Source organism: Vombatus ursinus, unplaced genomic scaffold (assembly GCF_900497805.2).
Source record: "Vombatus ursinus unplaced genomic scaffold, bare-nosed wombat genome assembly UNPS02014786.1, whole genome shotgun sequence".
Taxonomy (NCBI): domain Eukaryota; kingdom Metazoa; phylum Chordata; class Mammalia; order Diprotodontia; family Vombatidae; genus Vombatus; species Vombatus ursinus.
In genome coordinates this window covers 32,958,576-32,981,597 of record NW_020954564.1, presented here as the reverse complement: position 1 = coordinate 32,981,597, position 23,022 = coordinate 32,958,576, and the positions used below count along the sequence as shown (strand labels likewise).

At 45.2% G+C, this 23,022-nt stretch overlaps 1 protein-coding gene across 1 annotated transcript in view; it reads left to right on the top strand.

The window, feature by feature from the left end:
* The window catches only part of LOC114046875 (minor histocompatibility antigen H13), a 34,875-nt gene that overhangs the window by 4,817 nt on the left and 7,036 nt on the right, over window positions 1–23,022 (top strand). Inside the window, exons 2-10 of the mRNA XM_027867457.1 lie at window positions 994–1,092; window positions 4,651–4,733; window positions 14,659–14,747; window positions 15,897–15,982; window positions 16,132–16,257; window positions 16,694–16,751; window positions 18,374–18,457; window positions 19,909–19,945; window positions 21,692–21,794. Of these exons, the coding sequence (XP_027723258.1) occupies window positions 994–1,092; window positions 4,651–4,733; window positions 14,659–14,747; window positions 15,897–15,982; window positions 16,132–16,257; window positions 16,694–16,751; window positions 18,374–18,457; window positions 19,909–19,945; window positions 21,692–21,794 (765 nt within the window). The remainder of the gene's footprint in view (window positions 1–993; window positions 1,093–4,650; window positions 4,734–14,658; window positions 14,748–15,896; window positions 15,983–16,131; window positions 16,258–16,693; window positions 16,752–18,373; window positions 18,458–19,908; window positions 19,946–21,691; window positions 21,795–23,022) is intronic.

Sequence of the window (23,022 nt, the reverse complement as noted above, 5' to 3'; positions counted from 1 at the left end):
CTCCTCTTCAGCATCCCCACAGGTGATCGTCCAGTGATGGGGACCTCATTCCAGCATGATCCATCGTGGAATAGCTCTGATGGTTAGGAGGTTCTTTCCTATATTGAACTGAAAGCTCCCTACAGTTCTCTTGGTCCCATCCAGTGGGCCCAGTCCTGGCTTTCAGAGCCATATGAAACAAGCCCTCCCTGTGATGGCTCTTCAGGTACTTGAACACATGGATTGTGTCTCCCCTAACACTTCTTCAGGGTAACTAGCTCTAGTACCTCCCGTGGATCCTTCTTTAGCTTTTCAGTTTCCCTCTTAAAATAAGGTGTCCGTAGCTGAACATAGTATTGCAGGGATGACCTAAGCAGGACAGAGAATGTCATCACCTTATTCCCCATGTTTTACCTCTTTTAATACAGTGTGAGGACATTAGCTTTTTTGGTGGCCTCATCACATTTCTGGGTAATACTTGATAATTCTCTAGGGAAGGCCCCTCCCAGGTTTTTTTTCAAATAAATTGCTGTATGACCAGAGCTTACCATCCTGTATTTTGTATTGATGAGAGGAAACAACTTGTAGTGGAAAGGGAGCTAGAACCGGGTTAAAATTCTAGCTTTATCATTTAATCAGTTCTGTGACTATAAGCAAGTCATAGGTACATAAATTTAAAATTGGAAAGGATTTTAAAAAGTCATCTAATCCACCACACACACACACACGTTACAGAGAAGAAAAAAGTTAAGTTATTGGTGCAGGGTCACAGAGGTTGTCAGTAACAGAGTTGGGGTTTGAATCCAGACCTTCTGACTCATAATACAGCCTTTTTCTGCTACACCAAGCTGCCTTTAACTTCTAGAAGTTTTCATTTCCTTCTCTGTAAAATGGGAAGAATAATCCTTGAAATCTCTACCTCACAGGATTGTCAGGAAATCACAGTGTAAACTTCAATAGGAATAGAGGAACATCTGATTTCATGATAAGCCAGTGCTCTTCTTCTAATTGCAGAATGCCTCAGATATGCCAGAGACCATTACCAGTCGAGATGCTGCCCGGTTTCCCATCATCGCTAGCTGCACACTCTTAGGCCTCTACCTCTTCTTTAAAGTGAGTTCTTTGTTTCTGATCTGGATACATACTTATTTCTCCCTTCCTTGGTCCTGTTGTGGTCTGGTCTCCCCTTGGGAAATGTGGAAGAGGAAGGACTACCAATCACAAGGACTTGATAAGATAAAACCAGCCAAGGGCCTTCCACAGGGTCAGATGTGGACTTTGCCACAGGCTCAGCCCATTATGGTTGGGAAGGTATGAAAGGGGCCAGACACAATGCCATAAGTGTGAATGAAGGGCTAGAATGAGAGAGAGAAAGAGTGTGTGTGTGTGTGTGTGTGTGTACACATATATACATACACACATATATATACACATACATAGAGAGAAATTGTGCCTTGGGAATTTCAATTCAACAAACATTCATTAATCACTTTATACAGAGCACTGGGGCAAAAAGGCAGGTGAGATACAGAGAATACAGCTTTCATGTAGCTTTTAGCTTAGGAGGGAGAGGTGGCAAAAGATAGAACACATAACTGAGGTTATGAAGAGAAATTTATAAGAGGAACAAACAAAGTGTTCTGCAGAGCTAGAGGAAGGAGCAGTCATTTTGACTATGGAGAAAGGATGGCTTCCTGGAGGAGGTGACACTTGAACTGGGTTTTGAGAAGGATAGTTACAGGATTTTATCAGGTAGAGAGTGGGTATTCTGAGTGCAAGCAAAGCTGGAAGGAGGAAACATGGAAGGCTGTAGCTGTTCTGTGTAGCAGGGATGGCAGGAGTCAGGGAGCAGAGTGTAAAGATAGCTGGTATTGAAGTCAAGCAGACCAAGAAGGTCAGCCAAGTTCCAAAACGTGAGATCAGGAATCCAGGCCAGAGAGTCTGGGCAGGAGTCTGTCAGGAAGGTCCAGATCAGAGATTCTTAGCCTTTCGTTCCCTCTATGAATGGGATCTTAGGCTTTAGGCAGTTGTGAATTTGGATGGGGAGAAAGATTACATCTTTATTTCAGCATAACCAGTTTCCTTGGTAATCCTATGTATTTATCCATTAAAAAACATTCTAAGAAGGGATCCATAGCCTTCACCAGATTATCGTATTGATCTTTGGCCCAAAAAAAAAGTTAACCCCTGTTTTAGCAGAAAGAGGCTCAAAGGGAAAGTATTCAAACAAAGAAGAAATGGGACAGAGAAAAGAATTGGAGAGTTACAGAGATTAGAAAATCTTCATGATTAAATTCATTTCCATAAACATTTATTAAATTCCTGCTCTGTGCAAGGGAGAGCTAGGAAACCTGGCTTTAATTCTAGACCGCAGGCTACAATGAGTGATGCTAGTAATATAGTTGATGTTAATACAAAATACTTGCTTTTTGTCAGCCCTGAAAGGAGTAGAGGGAATGCTAAGAATTTCACGTCCAGTTTTACAGAGCAGGCAAAGTGATCACACAAGATTATATAGCTAGGAAGTGGCAAAGCCAGGACTCAAAAGAACCTCGATCTACTGACTCCTAACTTTAGAACTCTTCTTTGTATGCCAGGCTTCCTCCTTTGCATAATTAAAAGGAGACCCTTGGGAGTCTGTGAGTTCCTGGGGAGACAGTGACTAGTCGTGAAATAGCCATTATGTTATATTGAGAGACAGCACAAGGCAGGGGAAAGACCGCTGATCTTGGGGTCAGGAGACCTGGGTCACAGTCCCTGCTCTGACACTAGTAGTGTTTCCCTGAGCAGTTCACTCACTCATTCACTCACTCTCTCTCTGGAATGCACTTTCCCCACCTATAAAACAGAGGGAATAATATTTACCCTACCCACCTCATAAGGTAAAGCATTTGTTAAACCTGAAAGCATCGTAGAATGGGGAGATACTATCTCATCCTCCACGCACCCTTGGGAGATAAGGAAAGCCAGTATTGCCTTGAAAGGAGAAAGGTTGGGGAGTTATTATAAACTGGACACCTGCTTCCTTTACCTGAGAGTTGGTAATGTGAGCTTCCTCCGAGGGGGAGAATGATGAGTCAGTTGTGAATAGGAAATTAAACTGTAAGGTCATGCTTGTTGAATTGCAGTTCCTGAAGGTCTCCGGCACACTTCATTGGTTTCACCCATTCATATCTCACCTCTCATTGAGTGTACAGTCTCCCAGAGGAATAGGGGAAACCCAAAACACAAATAACTATGATACAGGGAAAAGGTTAAATGAAAACAGAGAAGCCAAGGCAAACTGTTCTGAGAAGTTTGAAGAGGAAATACTGCTACTGTCACCTCCTCCGGGAAGCCATCCTTTCTCTCTAGTCAAAATGACTGCTCCTTCCTCCAGCTCTGCAGAACACTTTGTTTGTTCCTCTTATAAACTTCTCTTCATAATCTCAGTTATGTGTTCTGTCTTTTGCCACCTCTCCCTCCTAAGCTAAAAGCTACATGAAAGCTGTATTCTCTGTATCTCACCTGCCTTTTTGCCCCAGTGCCCTGTATAAAGTGATTAATACTGCTACTGGGTGTGGGCTATTAGGAAAGACTTAATGAAGGAAATAGCACCTGTGTTGGGCTGTTGGGACTTAAAGAAGTGAGAGCTTCAGCAAATAAGAGATAGGGCTGCAGGGGTGGGGGCAGGAGGGATTGAGAGAAAGAGCCCTGTAGACATGGAATACAGTAATGAGCAAGAGGATGGAAACAAGAGGGAACAGGACAAGAACAGAGGAGAACAAATTGTCCAGTTTGGCTGGAACATAGTGTATGAAAGTAAAGGGGGAAAGTAAAATATAAAGCCAAAAGAGGGGTTGAAGTTAGATTGTAGAGAGCATAATATACCAGGATCCTGGTATAATCTGGTTTTAATTATTGCTTATTTGGGCACATGCCCTATCTGTCTGCTAAACTGTAACCTCCACAGAAGCAATCCTGGGTCAGTTTTATCTTTTCATACCTCCTACCCTTCAAGCTCATTGCTTTGAAGTATAGTAGTAGATGCTTTTAGATGCTTAATAAGTGTGTATTGACAATGACCACAGTAACATAAAGAAAAATAACACTGACATATGTAACAGCTCTGATCAGTGCAGTGACCAGCTGCTCTACAGAGGGGTGGTGGACTAGAGGTGCAGAATAAGGCAGATATTGGCAGACGTGGTCAAGACATTGCTTTGTTTTACTTAATTATACTTCCTTTTTACAGGGGAGGGTTTGGTTGGATGAGAGAAGAGTCACTAGAAGTGACAGTGATGTTTAAAGAGAAAAAGCACCAATAAAGAATCTTTTTAATGGATATTGAATAAAGATAGAAGTAGAGATCTTTAGCAGCAAAGTCTGCCTTCCTGATCTGAATAAAGCTAGGATGTATCCTACAGATGACCCTGGGTTAGGGCTTTGGAGAACCATGTTTTTGGTCTCCCTCTTTCCCCAGCCACAGAAACCACAGGGAGCCAGGGGACACCTGAGATTGCCTCGAGCCCTTGGCCCCATTCCTGTTTCTCCTGCCACAGAGCAGTAATGCCAGACCTGAAATGAAAATTGGTTGGTAAGAGTGGGAAGCAAGTCTTAGCTTTAGTGGTAGCCACACAGAAACATGCTTTCAACTACCTGTATGTGTATTTGCTTCTGTTTCTACCTCAGATCTTCTCTCAAGAGTACATCAACCTCTTGCTCTCCATGTATTTCTTCGTGCTGGGGATCTTGGCTCTCTCTCACACCATCAGGTAATGGGGCCCAGTCCTCTGCCACAGATGGGTAGCAGTTTTCTCTCAGGGGAGGATGAGGGATTTCACAGCTGCCTTGTCATTGTCTTCATCATCCACAGCAGCAGCAGCAGCTCATATTTGTATTGCCGTTTAAAGTTCACAAAGCACTTTTCTCACAAAAGCCCTGTATGGGAGGTAGTGAAAGCATCCCCACTTTACAGATGAGGAAACTGAGGCTCAGAAAGGTGTAGCGACTTGTGCCAAGCACACATCTGGTAAGTGTTAAGAGCCAGGATTCAAGCCAAGGTCTCTCCTGGTCCAAAGTCTAGCGCTCCACTTGCTGCCTCTCATGAGCAAATGTTTATTGAGCACCTACTCTGTGCAGAGCCCTGGGCTTTGTCCTAGAGATGATAGAATCCTCAGCAGAGGACAAAGACAAGGTCAATCACCAAATCATAGAATGTAGCATGTCAGAGCTAGGGGCCTTAAAGAGCATCTAGTCCAGTCATTCTCCAGATGTGCTCAGGGGACCCCTGTGGATCTCGAAAACCTTTCAGGAGATCCCTGAAGTCAAAACTATTTTCATAATTATACTGAGACATTTTCATTTTTTAGTGTCCTTGAAGCCCTGTGGTCACTCTCTCTGTAAAGAAAAATCAGTCTGGGCTAGAGAGCCTCTAACACATAGGTTGAGGGATTGGTGGGATGCCCTCAGGATCCAAGCTGGGGAGTGGTGGGTCTATGCTTCTCCCATATACCAGACACCAAAGTCAGTGGTCTAGAGCCCAACAGACGGACTCTGAAGAAGAATGATTCTGTTGTATAATCATTCAGTTGAACAGGGACTCTTGACTATAAGTTCCGTGAGAGGAGAGAGCATGAGGGAAAGAATCTTAGAATTCATTTAGTCAAATAGGTTTTTTGTTAATTGAAAAAAAATTTCATACAGTAAATATTGATAAATATAACCCACATGAACAAAAGCTCTTTCAAGGGTCATCAGTAATTTTTAAGAGTGCAAGGGGGTCCTAAGGCCAAAAAGTTTGAGAACAGTTGCTCTAATCTAACCGCTATGCTTTACAGAAAAAGAAATTGAGGCCTGCCTAAGATTACACCAAGAGTTAAAAGTAAAGCCAGGATCAAAATCCATACCTCCTGATTCTTGGCCCAGTTTTTTTTACACTATGCCCTGTTCCCTTGTAACACTCTTCTAAAGGTGCTTGGGGTAGCGACAGCCTTTCTACCTGATCTCAAGAGAGCACAGTATTTATTCTTTGCCACAGGGAATTATGGCATGATATGAGACCCTCTGTTGAGCCCAGCCGACATAATGTGATTGCATGAGTGTGTCTGTGACAGGTTGCACTCATTTTACCAACATTTCATCTCCATTACGACTCAGGAAGCTGGGGAGCCTCAGGCAGGGGCAGCCTGAAGATCTTATTGTGCTTTCAGTTTCTGCAAGTCACATTGGTATCTGGACCCTTCCCGCTCATCAGGGGTTTCCTCCTAACACTTCCTTCCTTGCCAGAAAAGCGCCAGACCTTCATTTTAAAATATTTAGGCTCACATGTCATGCTTCCTCTTTGGACCCTCAGTGTGACTCGGGGAGGAAGGGTAGCCCTGGAATTCCTGTAGTGGAAAAATTTTGGAATCCAGTGGGCCTGGGTTTGGAATCCTAGGTCTCTTTCTTAATTCTCTTGTGACACTGGGTAGGGGTTTCTTTCTGAGCCTCAGGCTCTTCTTCTATTTAAAAAAAAAAACAAAAAACAGTTAAATTTGAGGACTTCTAAGTGCCCTATCAGTTCCTAATCCTATGATAATCTGTGACCTGGGTTTGAATTCTGGCTTTGTCCCCCTACTAACTGGGGCACTGGGGAAAGACCTAGAAATCAGTCAGAGACCCAGCTGCCCAAAGTTCTCTGGAAGACTTTGCACTGCCATCAGTTCCTCTCTGGACCTCAGTTTCCTAATCTATAAAACAAGTATAAAATCCCTGCCCTGCCCTCCCATTTATATTGTCAGGCCCAAGTGACATGATGGTACAGAAAGCATAAAGTGCCGTAAGAACATTAGGAACTTCTGTTATTTGGGGGGAATTTGACCCACGATACCACCAGTTTAGAGAGGCTCCCTCCCCCAGTAATAGAGATATTTGATTCACTTCTGACTCCACATCCTGTAGCATCACATGAAGCACTGAGAGGTAAAGTCACCCAACCAGTGGGTGTCAGAAGTAAGGTTTAAAGGCTAGACTTTCCCAACTCCAAGGTTGGCCCTCTCTCCCCTGCTGTTGCCAAGGTGTATCGAATTGTATGGTGTATCGAAGCCCTGAGCCAGATGTCAAGATGGACACTGCCCTTGGCATACCTTGAGGTACCCATTTCAACTCAGAATCTCTGTTCACTCTTCTCTCCAGTACATGGTATTTCAATTCTGCCTCATAGAGCTGTAATGAAGAAAATGCATGGTGAACTTTCATGTGCTGTAGAATGTGAGGTGCTGCTGCTGTTGCTAATAATAGTAATGAAAAATCAAATATGGCGCTTCCCAAACAAGTTCAGAACTGTCACAAGCAGAGGCCAGTGTCCCACTTGGAAAAATTGTGGAGTCTTCCATGGGATCTTTTTTGAGGGATTTCTCAGTCCACTGCAGCTACTTTTAGGGACTCAGAAGTTTTCACATTCGGTGATGCTAAAAGCAGTAGACTTTTATTGCAGGTTCATTTTAACTCATGAAAAGGAAGAACAAGGGTTAATTTGAGATATCCAAAGCTATGCAAGGGAAGAGAGTTCCAAGACAAAGGCTCCCTCCAGATCACTTTCTTCCTTTTTTTTTTTTTCTTTTTAGACAAGTGGGGTTAAGTGACTTGCCCAGAGTCACACAGCTAGTAAATGTTAAGTTCGGTCTGAGGTCAGATTTGAACTCAGGTCCTCTGACTTCAGGGCTGGTGCTGCACTACTGGCCACCTAGCTGTCCCTTTTATCTCAGGCTCCTTCCTTTCTTTTTTTTGTTTTGTTTTGTTTTGTTTTGGTTAGGCAGTGGAGTTAAGTGACTTGCCCAGGGTCACACAGCTAGTAAGTATCAAATGTCTGAGGTCACATTTGAATTCAGGTCCTCCTGACTCCTGGCCTGTGCTCTATCCATTTGCGCCACCTAGCTGCCCTAGATCACTTTCACCATTGACAGATTATACCAGGTGACAGCCACTAGTGGGAGGAGAGGCCCCATGGGGTCAAAACATCCATGCTACAATTGGCTAAGGGACTTTGCTAGGTCTTGGCTAAGGTGTTCTTCAGCTTATAGCAAGAGAAGGGAAGAAACTGATGATCCCACATGATGAAGCCCATCAGACCTGGTACCCAGAAGCTAGGTTCTCTTCTCTCTTTGTTCAGTGCAGAGTGAGTCCTGTCTCACAACAGGACAACAGATAGGGAGAGATAAGAGTCTCTCACATATGTCTGATTAGTTTCCTGTCTCTGATATCACAGTCAGGGAAGCCAGTTAGTGAGCTTGTATAGTACATGGAAGTTTTTAGCATGTAAAGTTCCAGGAGTAGAAGATTCCAGAAACAGAAAGGGAATGCCAGGTAGGAGCTTAGAGCAGAGACAACCTATAGTAAGAAAGGCTCAGCCTGAAACAAACAGGTTTTTCTAACTGCCACCCCTTACTGACTTAACTGTGCAGCTATGCACAGTTGCACCCTGAGGCCTTCCTGGCCACCTGGACTTGCCACAGAGAGTAGCAGTTCTTAAGCATCTTTTGCTCCTAGCATAATATTTATTCTTTGCCGTGGGGAATTGTGGCATGATATGAGACCCCCTGTAGAGCCCAGCTGACACAACGTGATTGCAAATGTAAGTTCCCTGCGGTTTCTGGAAGATGTGGAAACTGATGGTACAGCCTATCCATACCCTCTGAGAATCAGCAATGTAAAAGGCTCAAAGCAAATCCCACGGTTAAGGTAAATCCCCACCATTCAAGCAGTGAGTCCTGGGATATTGGATTCAAGGTTTATGACCTTTTCTTAATTGGTTCCTAAGGCATAGGAAAGAGGTGAAAAAAAAAAATTTGAAGTGTTAGCAAACCCAGTCATGTTTGGGGGGAAAGGTTCTCTAGTACACCCACCCCAACCCAACACTGTTGGAAAGATAGAACCTAAAGGGTTATATAAGCTCTGATTTAACTATATAACAAGCTCCTAGAGCAGAGGTGGGGAACCTGCGGCCCTGAGGCCACGTGTGGCCTTCTAGGCCCTTGGATGTGGCCTTTTGACTGAGTCCAAGTTTTACAAACCAAATCCTTTTATCAAGAGGATTTGTTCTGTGAAGTTTGTATTCTGTCGTGTGATCTAGAGGGCCACACTTGAGGACCTAGAGGGCCACATGTGGCCTCGAGGCCAAAGGTTCCCCACCTCTGTCCTAGAGGCAGACTCCTGGTGTGTGACACCAGGACTTCATCCTTTGCAATCAGCATGTTTCTCTAAGGGACCTTTTGCTACCCTTTGACTTGGGGCTATGTATTACATTTGCCTGTTTGCTGAAGGTTGGGTCCACAGTCCTTTACTCTAGTGTTGATCCCTAGTAAAGACTGAATCCAAAATTGCCTGTCCATGAACTATATCTTCTCACTCTCTAAGGGTTGTCATAGACTTATGATTGGCCAAGTTGGAGAGCTATTCTTTTCAAGGGAGGGAAAACAATGGAGCCTTTTCTGAAGAGTCCTGCCATCACCTTCATGAGGCTATTCCTTTCCAAACCTCACTGTTCCCATTTAAACACCTAGGATTCATTCAGGAATCAGAGGTGATATTCAGAACCATCACTTTGGCTTCCATGAGCAATAATAAGCAGCCTCCTGATAGATTTCCCCTATTGGAGTGTTGCATTTCCCCATGTCAGCAATCCCTACCACCAGTTTGGTCCTCTGTTTCGTTAGGCCCCTATTTGTGTTTGTAGGGATAGACATACTATGAAGTTTTTGGAACCCAATGCATGGAACTAGAATCATAAGCACACTGTGCGCTGAGCCCATGTAGCCACTTACATCAATTCTACCACTTGATAGCAGTAGGTAAGCCATTCTCTGAACAGTATCTCCGCTAGAGAAAGGAAAAATGTGTTGATACAGTAAGAAAAACATGGTTTTAGCTACTGTTACCCAAAGGCACAATTGGAACTGAACTCTGAAGCGATTTCTTTTAAGTGTCCTAGACAGGCCAGTCCAATTTTTAGCTCCATTTGTTTTGTTGTTCAGTTGTGTCCAACCCTTCCTGAGCCCATTTGGGGTTTCCTTGGCAAAAGTACTGGAGTGGTTTGCCATTTCCTTCTCCAGCTCATTTGACAGATGAGGAACTGAGACAAATGGGGTTAAATGACTTGCCCAAGGTCACACAGCTCGAAAATGTCTGAGGCTGGATTTGAATTCAGGTCTTTGTGACTCCAGTCCCAGTGCTCTATCCGCTGAGCCACCAGCTGCATCATTTAGTGTATTTTAGCTAGTTTAATACCTAACAAATTGATGGTCATGTGCCTAAAAGGAAAATGCTTGTAGGAGCAGAAAAGGATCCTCGTGGGGGGGGGGGAACATTCCATGGGTTCTAGACTATAAGATAATTAAAGATTCCCCCCTTTTCTTACTTTCCATTGACAATACTTTATTGTCATTGCTTTAGTTCACCATCCCTTTGCTCAGGTTAAATGAAGAATTCTAAAGCTGTCAACTCTTGAGGGTTTGAACTTGAGTTTTTTCTTAAATCTCCAGCCTAATAGCTACTCCACAGTGTGAATTGTGTGTGTGTGTGTCTGTGTCTGTGTCTGTGTCTGTGTCTGTGTGTTAATGTCGGTCTCCTGCACAGCACTCCTGCTCTGCTTGACTCACCTGGCATACAGTTGACCCTGGGTACTCAGCAGTTGGAGCTTAAGCTCTACTGGAGCTCTCAAAGGTTCTCCCAAGCTTCAGAGTCGTCAGGCCCAGTCTACAGCTGGTCCTTAGGGCAGGCAGTACCTGAGCACCTACCTAGTTGCATTCAAAGCTAACACTCTTCAGAACCCCAAACAGGAAAGGAGAACTGACAGATGGAATGACAGGCAGGATCCCAAGAAGTCTTGAGAGGCCAGAGCACTGGACTGAATCTAATAAGGATAGAGATAAATGAGGGACTCCTGGTCCCAGAATAAGATGTGGGAGGCCTGGAAAGAAAGGAGCTGTCCTGAAAAGAATCTGGGGGTTTTAGTGTCCTGCAAGCTCAATATGAAGCAGCAGTGTGACATGTCAGCTAAGAAAGCTAATGCAATGTTGGGCTGCAGCAAGAGGATAAAGTGTCCAAAAATAGGGAGCACCAGACCTGCTGACCTCAACTCATCAGACCTCGTCTGGAGTATTAGGTTCAGTTCTGGCTGCCAGGCTTTAAGAAGCACATTGATAAATAAGCTGGCAAGTTAAAAGAGGAGGGCAGCCAAGATGGCAAAGAGCCCCAAGCCCTGAGTCCTTGTCATGAGGATCATGAAGGAAGTGGGCATGTTTAGCCTGAAAAAAAGATGCAGAGGGGACACGATGGCTGTGCTTAAGCATTTAAAGGTCTGTCGAGTTGTTCTGTTTGACCTCAGAGGCCAGAACCAAGAGCACTGGGAGGAAGTGGCAAAGAGGCAACTTTACACTTAATGTCAAAACACTTTGTAATGATTAGAGCCGTTCAGAGGTAGAATGGCTTGCCTCCAGAGCAGTGATTCTCAAAATATGGTCCAGGGATCTCAGAAAGCCCAGGGTCTTGGGGATTCCCCAACCCCTGGGCTTTCTGAAATCCCCTTTGGAGGCTGGGGAGGGGGTTGTGAGGTCAAAACTTTTCATACTACTAAGAGCTAAATTTCTAATAGTGTAAGTAATGATAGCTTTGAGCCACAAATCCAAAATTTTTCTGGGGGCCCTCAATAATTTTTAAGAGTATAAAAGGGTTCTGAGACCAGAAAATTTGAGAGTCACTGCCCTAGAGTTATTAGGTTCCCCTCCTCGGGGGTCATCAGACCAAGGCTAGAGGACCACTTGTGGAATATTTCTTAGTCGGGGCTCCTTTAGCATATAGGTTAGACCAGATGACCACTGAGGTCCCTTCTAGCTTTCTAATTCTGTGATTCTGTGGCACTGACCAAAGTTTATTAAGCACTTAACTGTTCATTTGTCCATCATCAGGCATTAGATGTAAAACAGCCAAGACGCTGAAAGTTTTGGTCCTTCTGATTCTTCCCACCCCTTGTGTAATGTGTATCCAGCTTACCCCTGATTTGTGTTCTGGATTCCCTTAAAATTATTTTTCCACTCTTCTCTGGCTCTCTTCTTGGCAGCCCATTTCAAAAAGATACTCCCATGTACACACACAAACCTCACGGCAAAGTATAACCATTTTTTGAAGGCAAAGCCTCTTCTTCCCAGTTTGAAAACATTTAAGCCACACCCACATCAGGTTTGTATTGTAGTTACAGCCCACCCTTCCCACTTCCCAAGTTAGGCCTTCTTAAGTGAACTGGCCTGAGCAGGGGAGTCAGCTAAAGTGTGAGAGCCACCATCCTTGGAGCACCCTCTCTGCCTCAGGGCTCCTGGCTGACAGCTGAGCATTGAGATTCCTTTTGTGGGAAGGGTGTCAGCATCCATCTAATCCAAACCATAGACAGAAGGAGCCGCCACTCTTTCCACATTCACATCTGCGTGAATACCTTCAGGGAGAGAGAAACTGCCTTCTCTCCTTAGTCCAGTTATGTACCATCCTCCTTTCCCTGCCCAGAAGACCTTCGAAGAGGGGGTAAGTTGCAAATCTATACATGTGAGCTTACATGAGGCTGTGCATAACTGCACAACCTGGGAGAAGGGCTTCCAAACCATTCTTCCAAAAGCAAAGCGCCTTTGTGAAAAGGAATGAAGGAGAATCCCCCCCACACACACACTTCTGTCAGAGTTCTCTCAGTCAGCTGGTCCTGAGGCTCTGGGTGCACGCAGGCAGTGGACCTGGAGAAATGCTGTTCTGTGGAGCAGATCAGGGTTGAAGAGGGGTTTGTTTCTCAGGAGTTAAGAGCAAGAGCTCAGATAGTCTGGCCAGGCCCCCCATACTGCTTCCAGCCCCCTGAGAACAACAATTATCAGGAATTAAAGGAGTTAAAGGAAATTGTAACACCCAGCACTAGAACTTCCTCTCCCACCAGACATAAAGACTTCAGCACAGATGCCAACTCAAAGGACTCTCTTAAAGGAGAGAGACTTACACTAGAGCCAAAGCTGTGGGAGGCCCAGCATGTCCAGGGATGGCAGCATCTCCATGTCTCACTCCAGTGCATCACCAGCTCTGGCTCTGGAAGAGAATTTCAATCTTCATCATCAAGGTGCTAGAGTAGGGGAGTTGGGCTCTCAAGAGGTAGCCCCCCACACTTCGTGAATCCCTGCCTGAGATGACAAAAGAAACACCTACCCGTCTGCAAAACAGAATTCACTTCCAGCACCATGTTTTCCTAGACCATTGCAGAGCTTTATAGGATTCGGAGGTTTTCACAGGACAGGAAAACCAGTCAAGATGCTCAAAGCAATAGATCTTTTTAGCTTAACAAAAGAAGATGTAAGGTCTAACTCAGGATGGGGCAAGGGAATAAGAGTTTGGGGCAAAAACTGTTCAGATCACAGTTGAAGGAAAGATGAGTATACCTGGGCCATAGCTCCTGCAGGAGCAGATAAATGCAACCCCAGACCCAGATGAGGGAGTATTTGAGGATCTTGGGTGAGACAGACGATCCTTGGGCTACAACAAAAGAAAAAGGGCCTCCGTGTTACTAAAAAAAGACCTCAGGCCCAAAGGGGAATTTATTTGCCATAAGCCTTATGTGTGAATTACCAGATTTCAGAGGATTAGAAATTGATAAAATAATCTGCTAAATAGGAACTAATCCGTCTTTTGATTCAGAATCTTGTAAATGTGCCAACGTGTGGAAAGAGCCCTACGTGTGGAGTCAAGAGACCTGGGGTTTAGATTTGACTCCATTCACTCTGTCATTTCCTAGAAAGTCCAGAAACCTCTCCGACCTTAAGTTTCCTCTTCTGTAAAATTAGTACAATAATGATATTACCTGCCTCAGAAAACTGCTGTGAGAAAAATACTTTGAAAGATTGTGGAAATATGTTGCTACTCCTGTGAAAATCAACTCTCCTGGCAATGAATCCAAAGGACTTGTGTTTCCTTGGTTCCCAGCTTTTAAGGAGGAATCAGTAATGTTCTCATGTCTGGGGAACTCACACAGTAAGCCTTAGTCCTGTGCTGATCCCATTTTACAAATAGAGACCTTGAGACAAGGGGCAGGGAAATGCTCACCTTTCAGTAGCACTGTGTAGTTTGCAAATTGATTTGTCATGAGTCTCATAGTAGGCGAGCAGGACAGGTAATCTTCATTTTACAGGTGAAAAAACTCAGGTCCAGAGAAGAGGGGTAACTTTAATCCAAGGTCACATGACTAATACATGGCAGGTCTAGGACCCAACTGTAAGCCCCTTGACTCCTGACCTGGCATCTTTCTGCTGCTTCAGAGGAAGGTTGTAAATTCCAGCACTTAACCCTAAGTGTTGAGGGCATAGATGAGATCCAAATGGATGTGACCGATGAAACTTCTCCCACATTATCCAGGCAGCGTGTTGTATTCACTCTCCATGTGACCATGGGCAAATCACATCACACCTTTGAGCCTCGGTTTCCTTGTCTGTAAAATGAGAGAGGTTCACTAAGTTCTCTCTACTGGTCTTCCTGCCTTTAAATCTCATGAACCTGTAACTGCAAGTCTGTTCTTTCTATGGGCCCAGTCCTCAGCCAGGGATTCAGCAAGCTAGGGGGAGCGTCAGGGCATCCTGTCTCCCAGGCCGATGCATTCCGGCTGTGCCTGTTTTGATGTGACTTCTAATTTCTCTTCTCTTCTAGCCCCATCATGAACAAGTTCTTCCCAGCAAATTTTCCCAACAAGCAGTATCAGCTACTCTTCACACAAGGCTCAGGGGAGAATAAGGAAGGTAAGTCCTTAAGACAACATCCCTGTAGGCCTATGAAGGGATTGATCGCCTCTTCATTTCTTCTTCCCTTCTTCAGTAATTTTTCTCTCTGAGGATCTCCTCAGGCTTTAGGCCACCATGTTTGAAGCACTCCACCTGCTGCCTCTTCCTTTTCTAACCTGGAGAGTGGTCCTTCCAGCTTAGGTTCTGACCAGAAGTCAGACTCTGCCCTGGTAACCTCTTGCTCACCCAGCCTCTAAGGAAGTGTTTTCCCCTAGAAGAGCAGACTTTTAGTTATCCTGAGCTGTGTGCAAAAACTCTGTGTGTACACACACATACACACACACACACACACACACACACACACTCTCTCTCTCTCTCTCTCTCTCTCTCTCTCTCTCTCTCTCTCTCTCTCTCTCTCTCCCTCCCTCCCTCTCTCCTCCTAGTGCTCTCCCTTCCAGACCTGTTTCTTCCTATTTATTAGAATAACAAAGGTTGGAGTCCCTGCTCTCAAAGAGCAGACTGTTCCAGTTGCCTTTGTACTTTCAGTTTGGCATATGGAAGAAACAGATGCTTATTGCCTTATTGATGGATGGCTAGATTGATCCCAGGAAGGTCGCCTTCCTTGGTTCCTTCCTGTGGGTAGTGCCTGACCCATCGTGGCCTCAGTAGTGCTTGGTTTTCACTTCTCTGATACACTCATTGTGAAATACTGTGTTATTATAGCTGTATCTGTCTATGTTTTATTCCCGTATAAGACTCTAAGTTCCATGAGGGCAGCAAAGATCATATCTTAAGTAAAACTTAAATCTTCTCTGGTGTCTGGCACAGGGCTTTAAATGCTCTGTAAATACTTAATAAATTTTGGTTGAATAAAATTGAATTTTCTTCCTCCTATTCTTTTCTTTTGCCTTCACCTTAGAGCTGCCAAGAGTTTGCTTGGTCCTATTGGTTATATCTCAGGAGAAAAACATTTTACCCCATACTTAATAAGGATGATTAATGCTTTCTTAGCATTTGTTCTTCCTTAGTAAGATTCAGGCCCTGTAGCCCTTATAACATGCCTCTTGTTCCCCACAAATGCCTGAAGATCAGGAACACAGACTCATTCAATGGAAGGGCCTGGACCTGACAGTCTTTCTCCTCCCTTCCCCCACCCTCTTACTGCAGAAATTGTCAATTATGAATTTGACAGCAAGGATCTCGTGTGCCTGACCCTGAGCAGTATCATCGGCGTCTGGTACCTGCTGAGGAAGGTGAGGGGGGGCAGGGCGTGGTCTTGAATCGGATTGTGGCAGCACCCCCTTTGCCTGATGGATGGGAGGAGGTAAGAGGGAAGACACCAGCTCCGCCAAGAGCTTGCTTCACCTCCCGGGCTGGGTGGGGGTACGTTGTTCTCCAACAGCACTGGATTGCCAACAACCTCTTTGGCCTGGCCTTCTCCCTCAACGGAGTGGAGCTCCTGCACCTCAATAATGTCAGCACAGGCTGCATCCTGCTCGGAGGCCTCTTTGTCTACGACATCTTCTGGGTGAGCTGCCCCGTGCTGGGGTTTCCTGGGATGGACAGGCTGCGGGAGTCAGGCTGAAGTCCCCTCGGCTGTTGCTGTTCTTAGAAAGCTTGGTTCTTGTTTCACAGAAAAAGATGTCAAAGAATGGTGAAGCTGGGAGGGCCCTTGGACATCATCTGCGTAAATAAAATGAGGGGGTTGTTCTAGGTGACATCTGAGGTCCCTTCCTGTTGTAGATCTGTGATCTCATCTAGTGTTCCACCTATAGTTTCCCAAGGTCATTGTAACAATGCTAGTTCCTAAGTGCCCTGACCAAGATCTGGTGGGTCAGAGGATGGAGAGGAGCTTCTGGGAAGCGCCGGCTCCTTCCCGATGATGCCAGAGTCCCTTGGTTGAATGGGGTTTGTAAGAACCTTCCTCCACGCCTCACGACCTCGTGGGTCTCTCTCACTCCTAGGTCTTTGGCACCAATGTGATGGTAACTGTGGCCAAGTCCTTTGAGGCACCGATAAAATGTGAGTAAACCCCTGCCCAAGGGACCTCCCATACCCCCTGGGCCCTGTTCTCTTCAGTGACCTGCAGCATTCTCAGGACTAAGCTCTTGCCCACTGAGAGCCTCAGCCCAACTCTGATACTAATAACATCTCACTGGGCTACAGCTGCTTATATTTTCCAAAGAACTTTTCTATCCATTCTCTCATTTGATCCATCTTTGTAAGGAAGACAGGGTAAAGGTTATCCCCATTTTTGTTGATGAGGAAATTGAAGCCTAGTTGAGGAGCAGCTAGGTGGCGCAACACATAAGAGTACTGACCCTGGAGTCAGGAGGACCTGAGTTCAGATCCGGCTTCAAACACACAATGCTTACTAGCTGTGTGACTCTGGGCAAGTCACTTAACCCTAATTGCCTCACCCAAAAAAAAATTTTTTTTTTAATTTAAAAAAAAAAAAGCGTAGTTGAGGGAAGTGGGATCTCACCCATCCTGTGCATGCACAATTGATTTTTTTTTTAGTCCAGGTGCAGCAGGGACAAAGATAATGTTATTAGGGAAAGAAGGATGCAGACAATGGTATATTAGAGGCCCTGGTTGGGAGTGGGCACAGGCTATGGGAAAGCCCACCCTACTCAACCTCAGAGCTTCTGCTCTGAGGGCTGTCCCTCACAGGCACAGGCCCTTAGTAGCCAGGCTCAGGGTCCAGTATTTCAAGATCCTGGTGTCCTTTCTTCCTTTGAAATTAGGCCCATTGCCCTTTGCTCAGGCATGTCTAGGTATAACTGTCCAGTGTCTCCTGTGGCAAGGCTGAATTTACAGGATCTTAGGTTTTAGGGATGGAAGGAACCTTAGAGATCATCTAGCCCACCTCCCGCATAACAGCTGCTACTAAAAATATTAACAATTCACACTTACATAGCATTTTACCAAGCATCTTTCTGACAGTAGTCCTGTGAAATAAGATATGCAGCTATGGTTATCCTCATTTGAGTAGGAAGGACCTCAAAGTTCATCCAGTTCAATAACCTTTTTAAGAGATTAGTAAACTTAGGCCGAGAAATTAATAATGATGGTGATGATGATAGCTAGCATTTGTGGAGAGCTTTTAAGATTTACAAAGCCCTTTATATATGCTATTTCTTTTGATCCTCGCTGCAGCCCTATCAGGTGTTATTATCCCCGTTTTACAGATGAGGAAACTGAGGCAAAAAGAGGCTTAAATGATTTGCCTAGGGTCATACAGCTAGTAAAAATATAAAGCTAGATTTGAACTTGGGCCCTCCTAACTTCAAATCCAATGTTCTTACCCACAGTGATACAATCTACTCCAAGTCATGGACCTCTGACTTCAATTCCAGTGTTCTTTCCATGACAAAATACTGCCTTGAAAAGGAAGGGAGAAAACAGAGGGCCCAAAGTAGGAAAGTGCTTTGCCCAAGGAGGCATAGCTGATATAGTAAAGGACCTAATATGTGAATCCAAGACTCTCGACTCCTTGGTTGAGGGCTCTCCCTATTTCTCAAAGTTGTTTGAGCTAATCAAACATGGGAGCTCCATCATGAGTGTATTCTACCCTGCTCTTTCCTAGGAAGTTTTCCTAACTACTAGCTAAGGCTCTTCCCCCTCCTCCTTTTCTCCTGCAGTGGTTTTCCCCCAAGACTTGCTGGAAAAGGGGCTGGAGGCTGACAACTTTGCCATGCTGGGGCTGGGAGACGTCGTCATTCCAGGTAATGCTTGAAGTTTGGGGGCAAGTGGGAAAAGCAGTCAGTAATCAGAGGAGAGTCTATGCTGAGAGAGAGGAAACAGTAACAACTTCACTCTTCCCCCATTCACCAGCCCCAGTTTCTTCCTCAAGACTCCTTTTTCCTAGTATTCTGTAGTTCCTGACAAAACATTTTTACCACTGTTATCTTCATATTCATACATGTTTTGTGGAAGAGGCTAAGTAAGTATTATATACATTTGGCACATGAGGAAGCTGAGGTCCAGAGAGTAAATGATTTGGCCAGTTGATTAATGTTGGGGTTGGAACTCCAACCCAGATTTCGTGGCACAAAACCGGCCATGCAGTTTCTGGGGTAAGCAGTTTTCAGGGCTAGAAACCCCCAAGCAGCCATGGAGGGAAAATGCTCTTAAAAAATTCTTTCTCTGTAGGCCCATCTCCCCTGCATCAAATGGGTGCCACCCAGCCAGACTGGGAGGTCCAGAAAAGGTAACTCCGCTTCTCAGTGAATCAGCAGGCCTTTGTTTCTTTTCCTGTGCCAAATGTCAAGGACGGGGCTGGAATCTGAGACCACTGTTTAAGTGTGTTTGCAACCACCCATGGGCACATATGCCCAGCTGTGGATACCTGAATGGTTATGACTGAATACACGAGCATTTTGTGTGTTTGACGGAAAAGGGCCATGTATGCAACTCACCCTGGGCACCTAGACGTTCCTGACTGTGACTTCATGCAGGTCTGTGAGCTTGACCTTTAATTGGCGTGAGTGCTGCCAGGTATGGTTGCACACAGGTACAGGGGTGGCTGTATTCATGGCTGTTGGGCAGGCTGGAAGAGGTCAGACTGTCTACCCTGAAGAGATGGGCTCTTGGAGGTTTTAATGAAAATAATACAGAATCAAGAGTAGTGAGCCTTGCCCTGTGAAAAGATGAAGAGGCCACCTCTTTGTGGGCACTTTGCAGTTTCAAAGCCCTTTCCAGTCCATTCTCATTTGATCCTCATGACAGCCTCGTGAAAGAGGGAGGCTGGTGGTTATTATCCATTTGACAAAGAAAGAAACCAGCATGGGGAAGCAGCTTGCCCAGAGTCCAGTAAGTGAGTCAGCTGGAGAGCCTGACCAAGAAGCCAAGTTCTCGGAGTCAGCATTTCTTGATGTTGGCCACCAGGTGGCGCAGTCTCCACATGCAAAATATCGAGAACTCTTCTGGTCTCTGCACGTCCCGTGGCCTCTCACTCACTCCCACCCCCATAGAAACATCTCTGCATCTACCTGGAGGGAGTTTTTTGAGTATTTTTGTTGGATAGGACTGTAGAGCTCATGTGGCCTAGCCCCTCTGTTTCACAGATAAAGAAGATGATGCTCAGAGAGCTTAAGGGATAGGTTGAGGACTGTGGGGCCCCTGCCTCCCAGGTAGCCCCCACCACCAGTCTCTGACTCTCACTTTCTCCCCTTAGGTATCTTCATTGCTCTGCTTCTGCGTTTTGACATCAGGTGAGCCCAGAAACTCAGGCAAATAAGAGAACTGAGGTGTCCTCAGCCAAAGCTATCTCCAGCCACCTTCCATACTACCTCTAGTATCCCACCTCCTTCCTCCTCCCAGAATGTTCTCACCACACGCCTAAAAGAGGGTGTCAAAGCTTTATTTGAGCCAAAACTAGGCAATGGGGAATTAGGCAGCCCTGGGCCAAGTCAGACTTAGTCCCAAGGTCTGAAATATAATTGTCTTAGAATTGAAAAGAATCTGAGATACTCTGTATTCCTACTTCCTCATTAGACCGAGTAGAAGCAGAGGCAGGGTGAGGGGAAATGTTCGACCCAGGGCGACAACCACATTCTCCCGTCTCCCAGCCTAGAGTTGCTTTGTCCTCAGGATGGAAGACAAGGGTTAATTTGGGTGGCCAAAGGCCCAGACTTGGAGAATCAGGAGAAGAATCTTGAAGGTGTTTTCCCCAGCCTTGACCAGCCAGGGCTACATTGTGGGCACTGAATAAATCTTGGTGTTGACAGGGAGGTAGGAAAAAAGATTGGATCATATAAGGAGACATGAGACTCAATGGTAACCTCAATACTTCAAAATCGAGTGACCATTTTTAAATCATTTTATGCAGAGCATTGTACTGAGTGGTAAGGAAACTCAAGTTTTTATAAGACACAGATCCTATCTTGTTAGAGTGCCACAGCCTGGTGACCAGTTCAGTTCAGCTGACATTTAATAGGTGTCTGTCATAAAGCCGCATGCTCTTCAACTGGATTGTTTAAAATAACGAGTTTTGAAGCAGCTAAGATAAGAGACTCAGAATTCCATTCATGTCTGTGTTGGACAATAAGCAACTTGGCATTTATGGGATACAGCTAAATTCAGCTTAGTTCATTGCAGCAAACATTACCTGCCCACCTTGTGTATACAAAGCACTGTTAGGTCCTGGAGATACAACAAGACCCTACCCACATAGAACTCACAGGCTAGGAGGGAAAACAGGACATGTACACAGAAAACTAATACACCACTGAATGTGACAGATGCATGGGAAAGATTCAGTTCAGAGATCTAAAAGATTTGAGGCAAAATTCACTAACTGGAGGGGGAAAGGAAAAGTTCACCAAAGAGGGGGCAGCTTAGGTGGACCTCAAGGATAGGATTTCGGTGACCAGAGCTGGAACAGGGATGGTCCAGGAATGGGAAGAAGAGTAAAGACCAAGGCATAGGACAACATGGAATGTATATTGGGGGGGTGGGGGAGGGATTGGCATCAACACTAGTTTAGTTGGAGATCAACATGAAGGAGAGGAGTAGGAGATGAGGCTGGAAAGGTAGTTTGGGGCCATATTGTGGAGGGCATCAGATGCTAAGCTTTTAAGAATTAGGCCTTTACCCAATAAGCACTAAAGAGCCAGGGAAGGATTTTTGAGGAGAGGAATTTTCAGAGCCAGACTATAGGAGAATGATTCAGGCATAGTCAGTAGGATGAGTTGTTGGGGGAGAGACAGGTTATCATGATGATCCAAGAACTAGATAAGGAGGACCTGCTTTGAGGTGGAAGCCATTGAGATGGAAAAGAGGGGGCAAATGCTAGAGATTTCTTGGGGGCAGAGAGCCTCCAAAGCAAAGAGCTTCAGTCTTCTCCTTCCCAGCTTCTAAGACCCCTGAAAGTATAAGGACCAAAGACCCATTGGAGGGAATAGAATCAGGAAGTCACTGACTGTCCTAACCCATCTCTCCTTCTTTGCTCACTGCAGCCTGAAGAAGAACACACACACATACTTCTACACCAGCTTCGTGGCATACATCTTTGGCCTGGGCCTCACTATCTTCATTATGCACGTCTTCAAACATGCCCAGGTAAGTGATAGGGCCAAGCCTATCCTGATGAGAGCAGCCCAGGAGCTGAGTTCTACCCACCGCCCATCTCTTCTCTACCCTCACCTTTTCTACTCCCTTTCTGCCCTCAGTTCAAGTTGGGATGGCCTGGTAAGAGAAACAGCAGGACATAGCAAAAAGAGTACTACTGGACTTGGAGTGTGAAGTCCTGGGTAAAGAGTTCATGCCCTTCCTGCCTTAGCTACCTTGAGTGGCTCACTTTCCTTCTCAGTATCTCAGTTTCCATATATGTAAAATGGGGCTAAGGATGCTTACACCAGTTACCTCAAAGGATTGTTAGGAAGAAAGTTCTTTGTAAACCTAACGCTCCAAAGAAATATTAGTTTCAGATTTTAAATCTGAAAGAGAAATGAAGAGTGAGAGCAAGAGTCACCAGCAGATGGCACTTCCCACTCCGGCCATCTTTTCCATGTGTAAGCCCTAATGTTACAGAGTCATGATCCTGTAGACTGGCATACGCCCCTTTTGAATAAAACATTTTCTCTTTGTCTATTTTGGTCCTTCCTGACCTTAGTTCAGGAAGGGGCAGGGGTGGGGGTTGGGGGTTGGTAGAAAGAGTGCTGGAGTTAGAGTCAGAAGACCTGGGTTCAAATTGTGGCTCTGCTGCTTAAGATCTTTGAGATATTGGTCAAGTCATTTTCTCTGGGCTTCAAGTTTCTTACTATCCAGTAAGGGGATTGGACCACAATCTCTCTTGGGTCCCTCTAGCCCTGAAATATATGACTATAAATTCTTTCATTTTACAGATGAGGAAACTGTGACTCCAAGAATAGGAAAATGCCTTCCCTGAAGTCCCTTAATAAGTCTGTCAGAGCCATTACTGGAACCTAGGCCTCCCACCTCTGGGACTGGCACATGAACCACTCCCCCTCAGCAGTTCTGCCTTTTCAACTTTGGATACATTTTGCAGTGCCATCCCTGGAGGGAGAAGGGAGGGATGATCTTCCCTGGGCAGGCAGGATTCATCACTTCACACCACTAGCCCCTGGTATTACTGCCCAGCTGGGTATCTCTAGGACGTTGTGCAGGGTCTGAGCAAATAAAGCATAGATTATCTGAGCTGGAAAAAACTTTCAAGGTCACTTAACCAATGGTCATTCTACAGATGAGGAAACTGAGGCCCAAAGAGAACTGGGTTTCCAGAGGTCTTGTTGATAGAAAAACCGACATAGCTTTGTAGGCTGTGTTC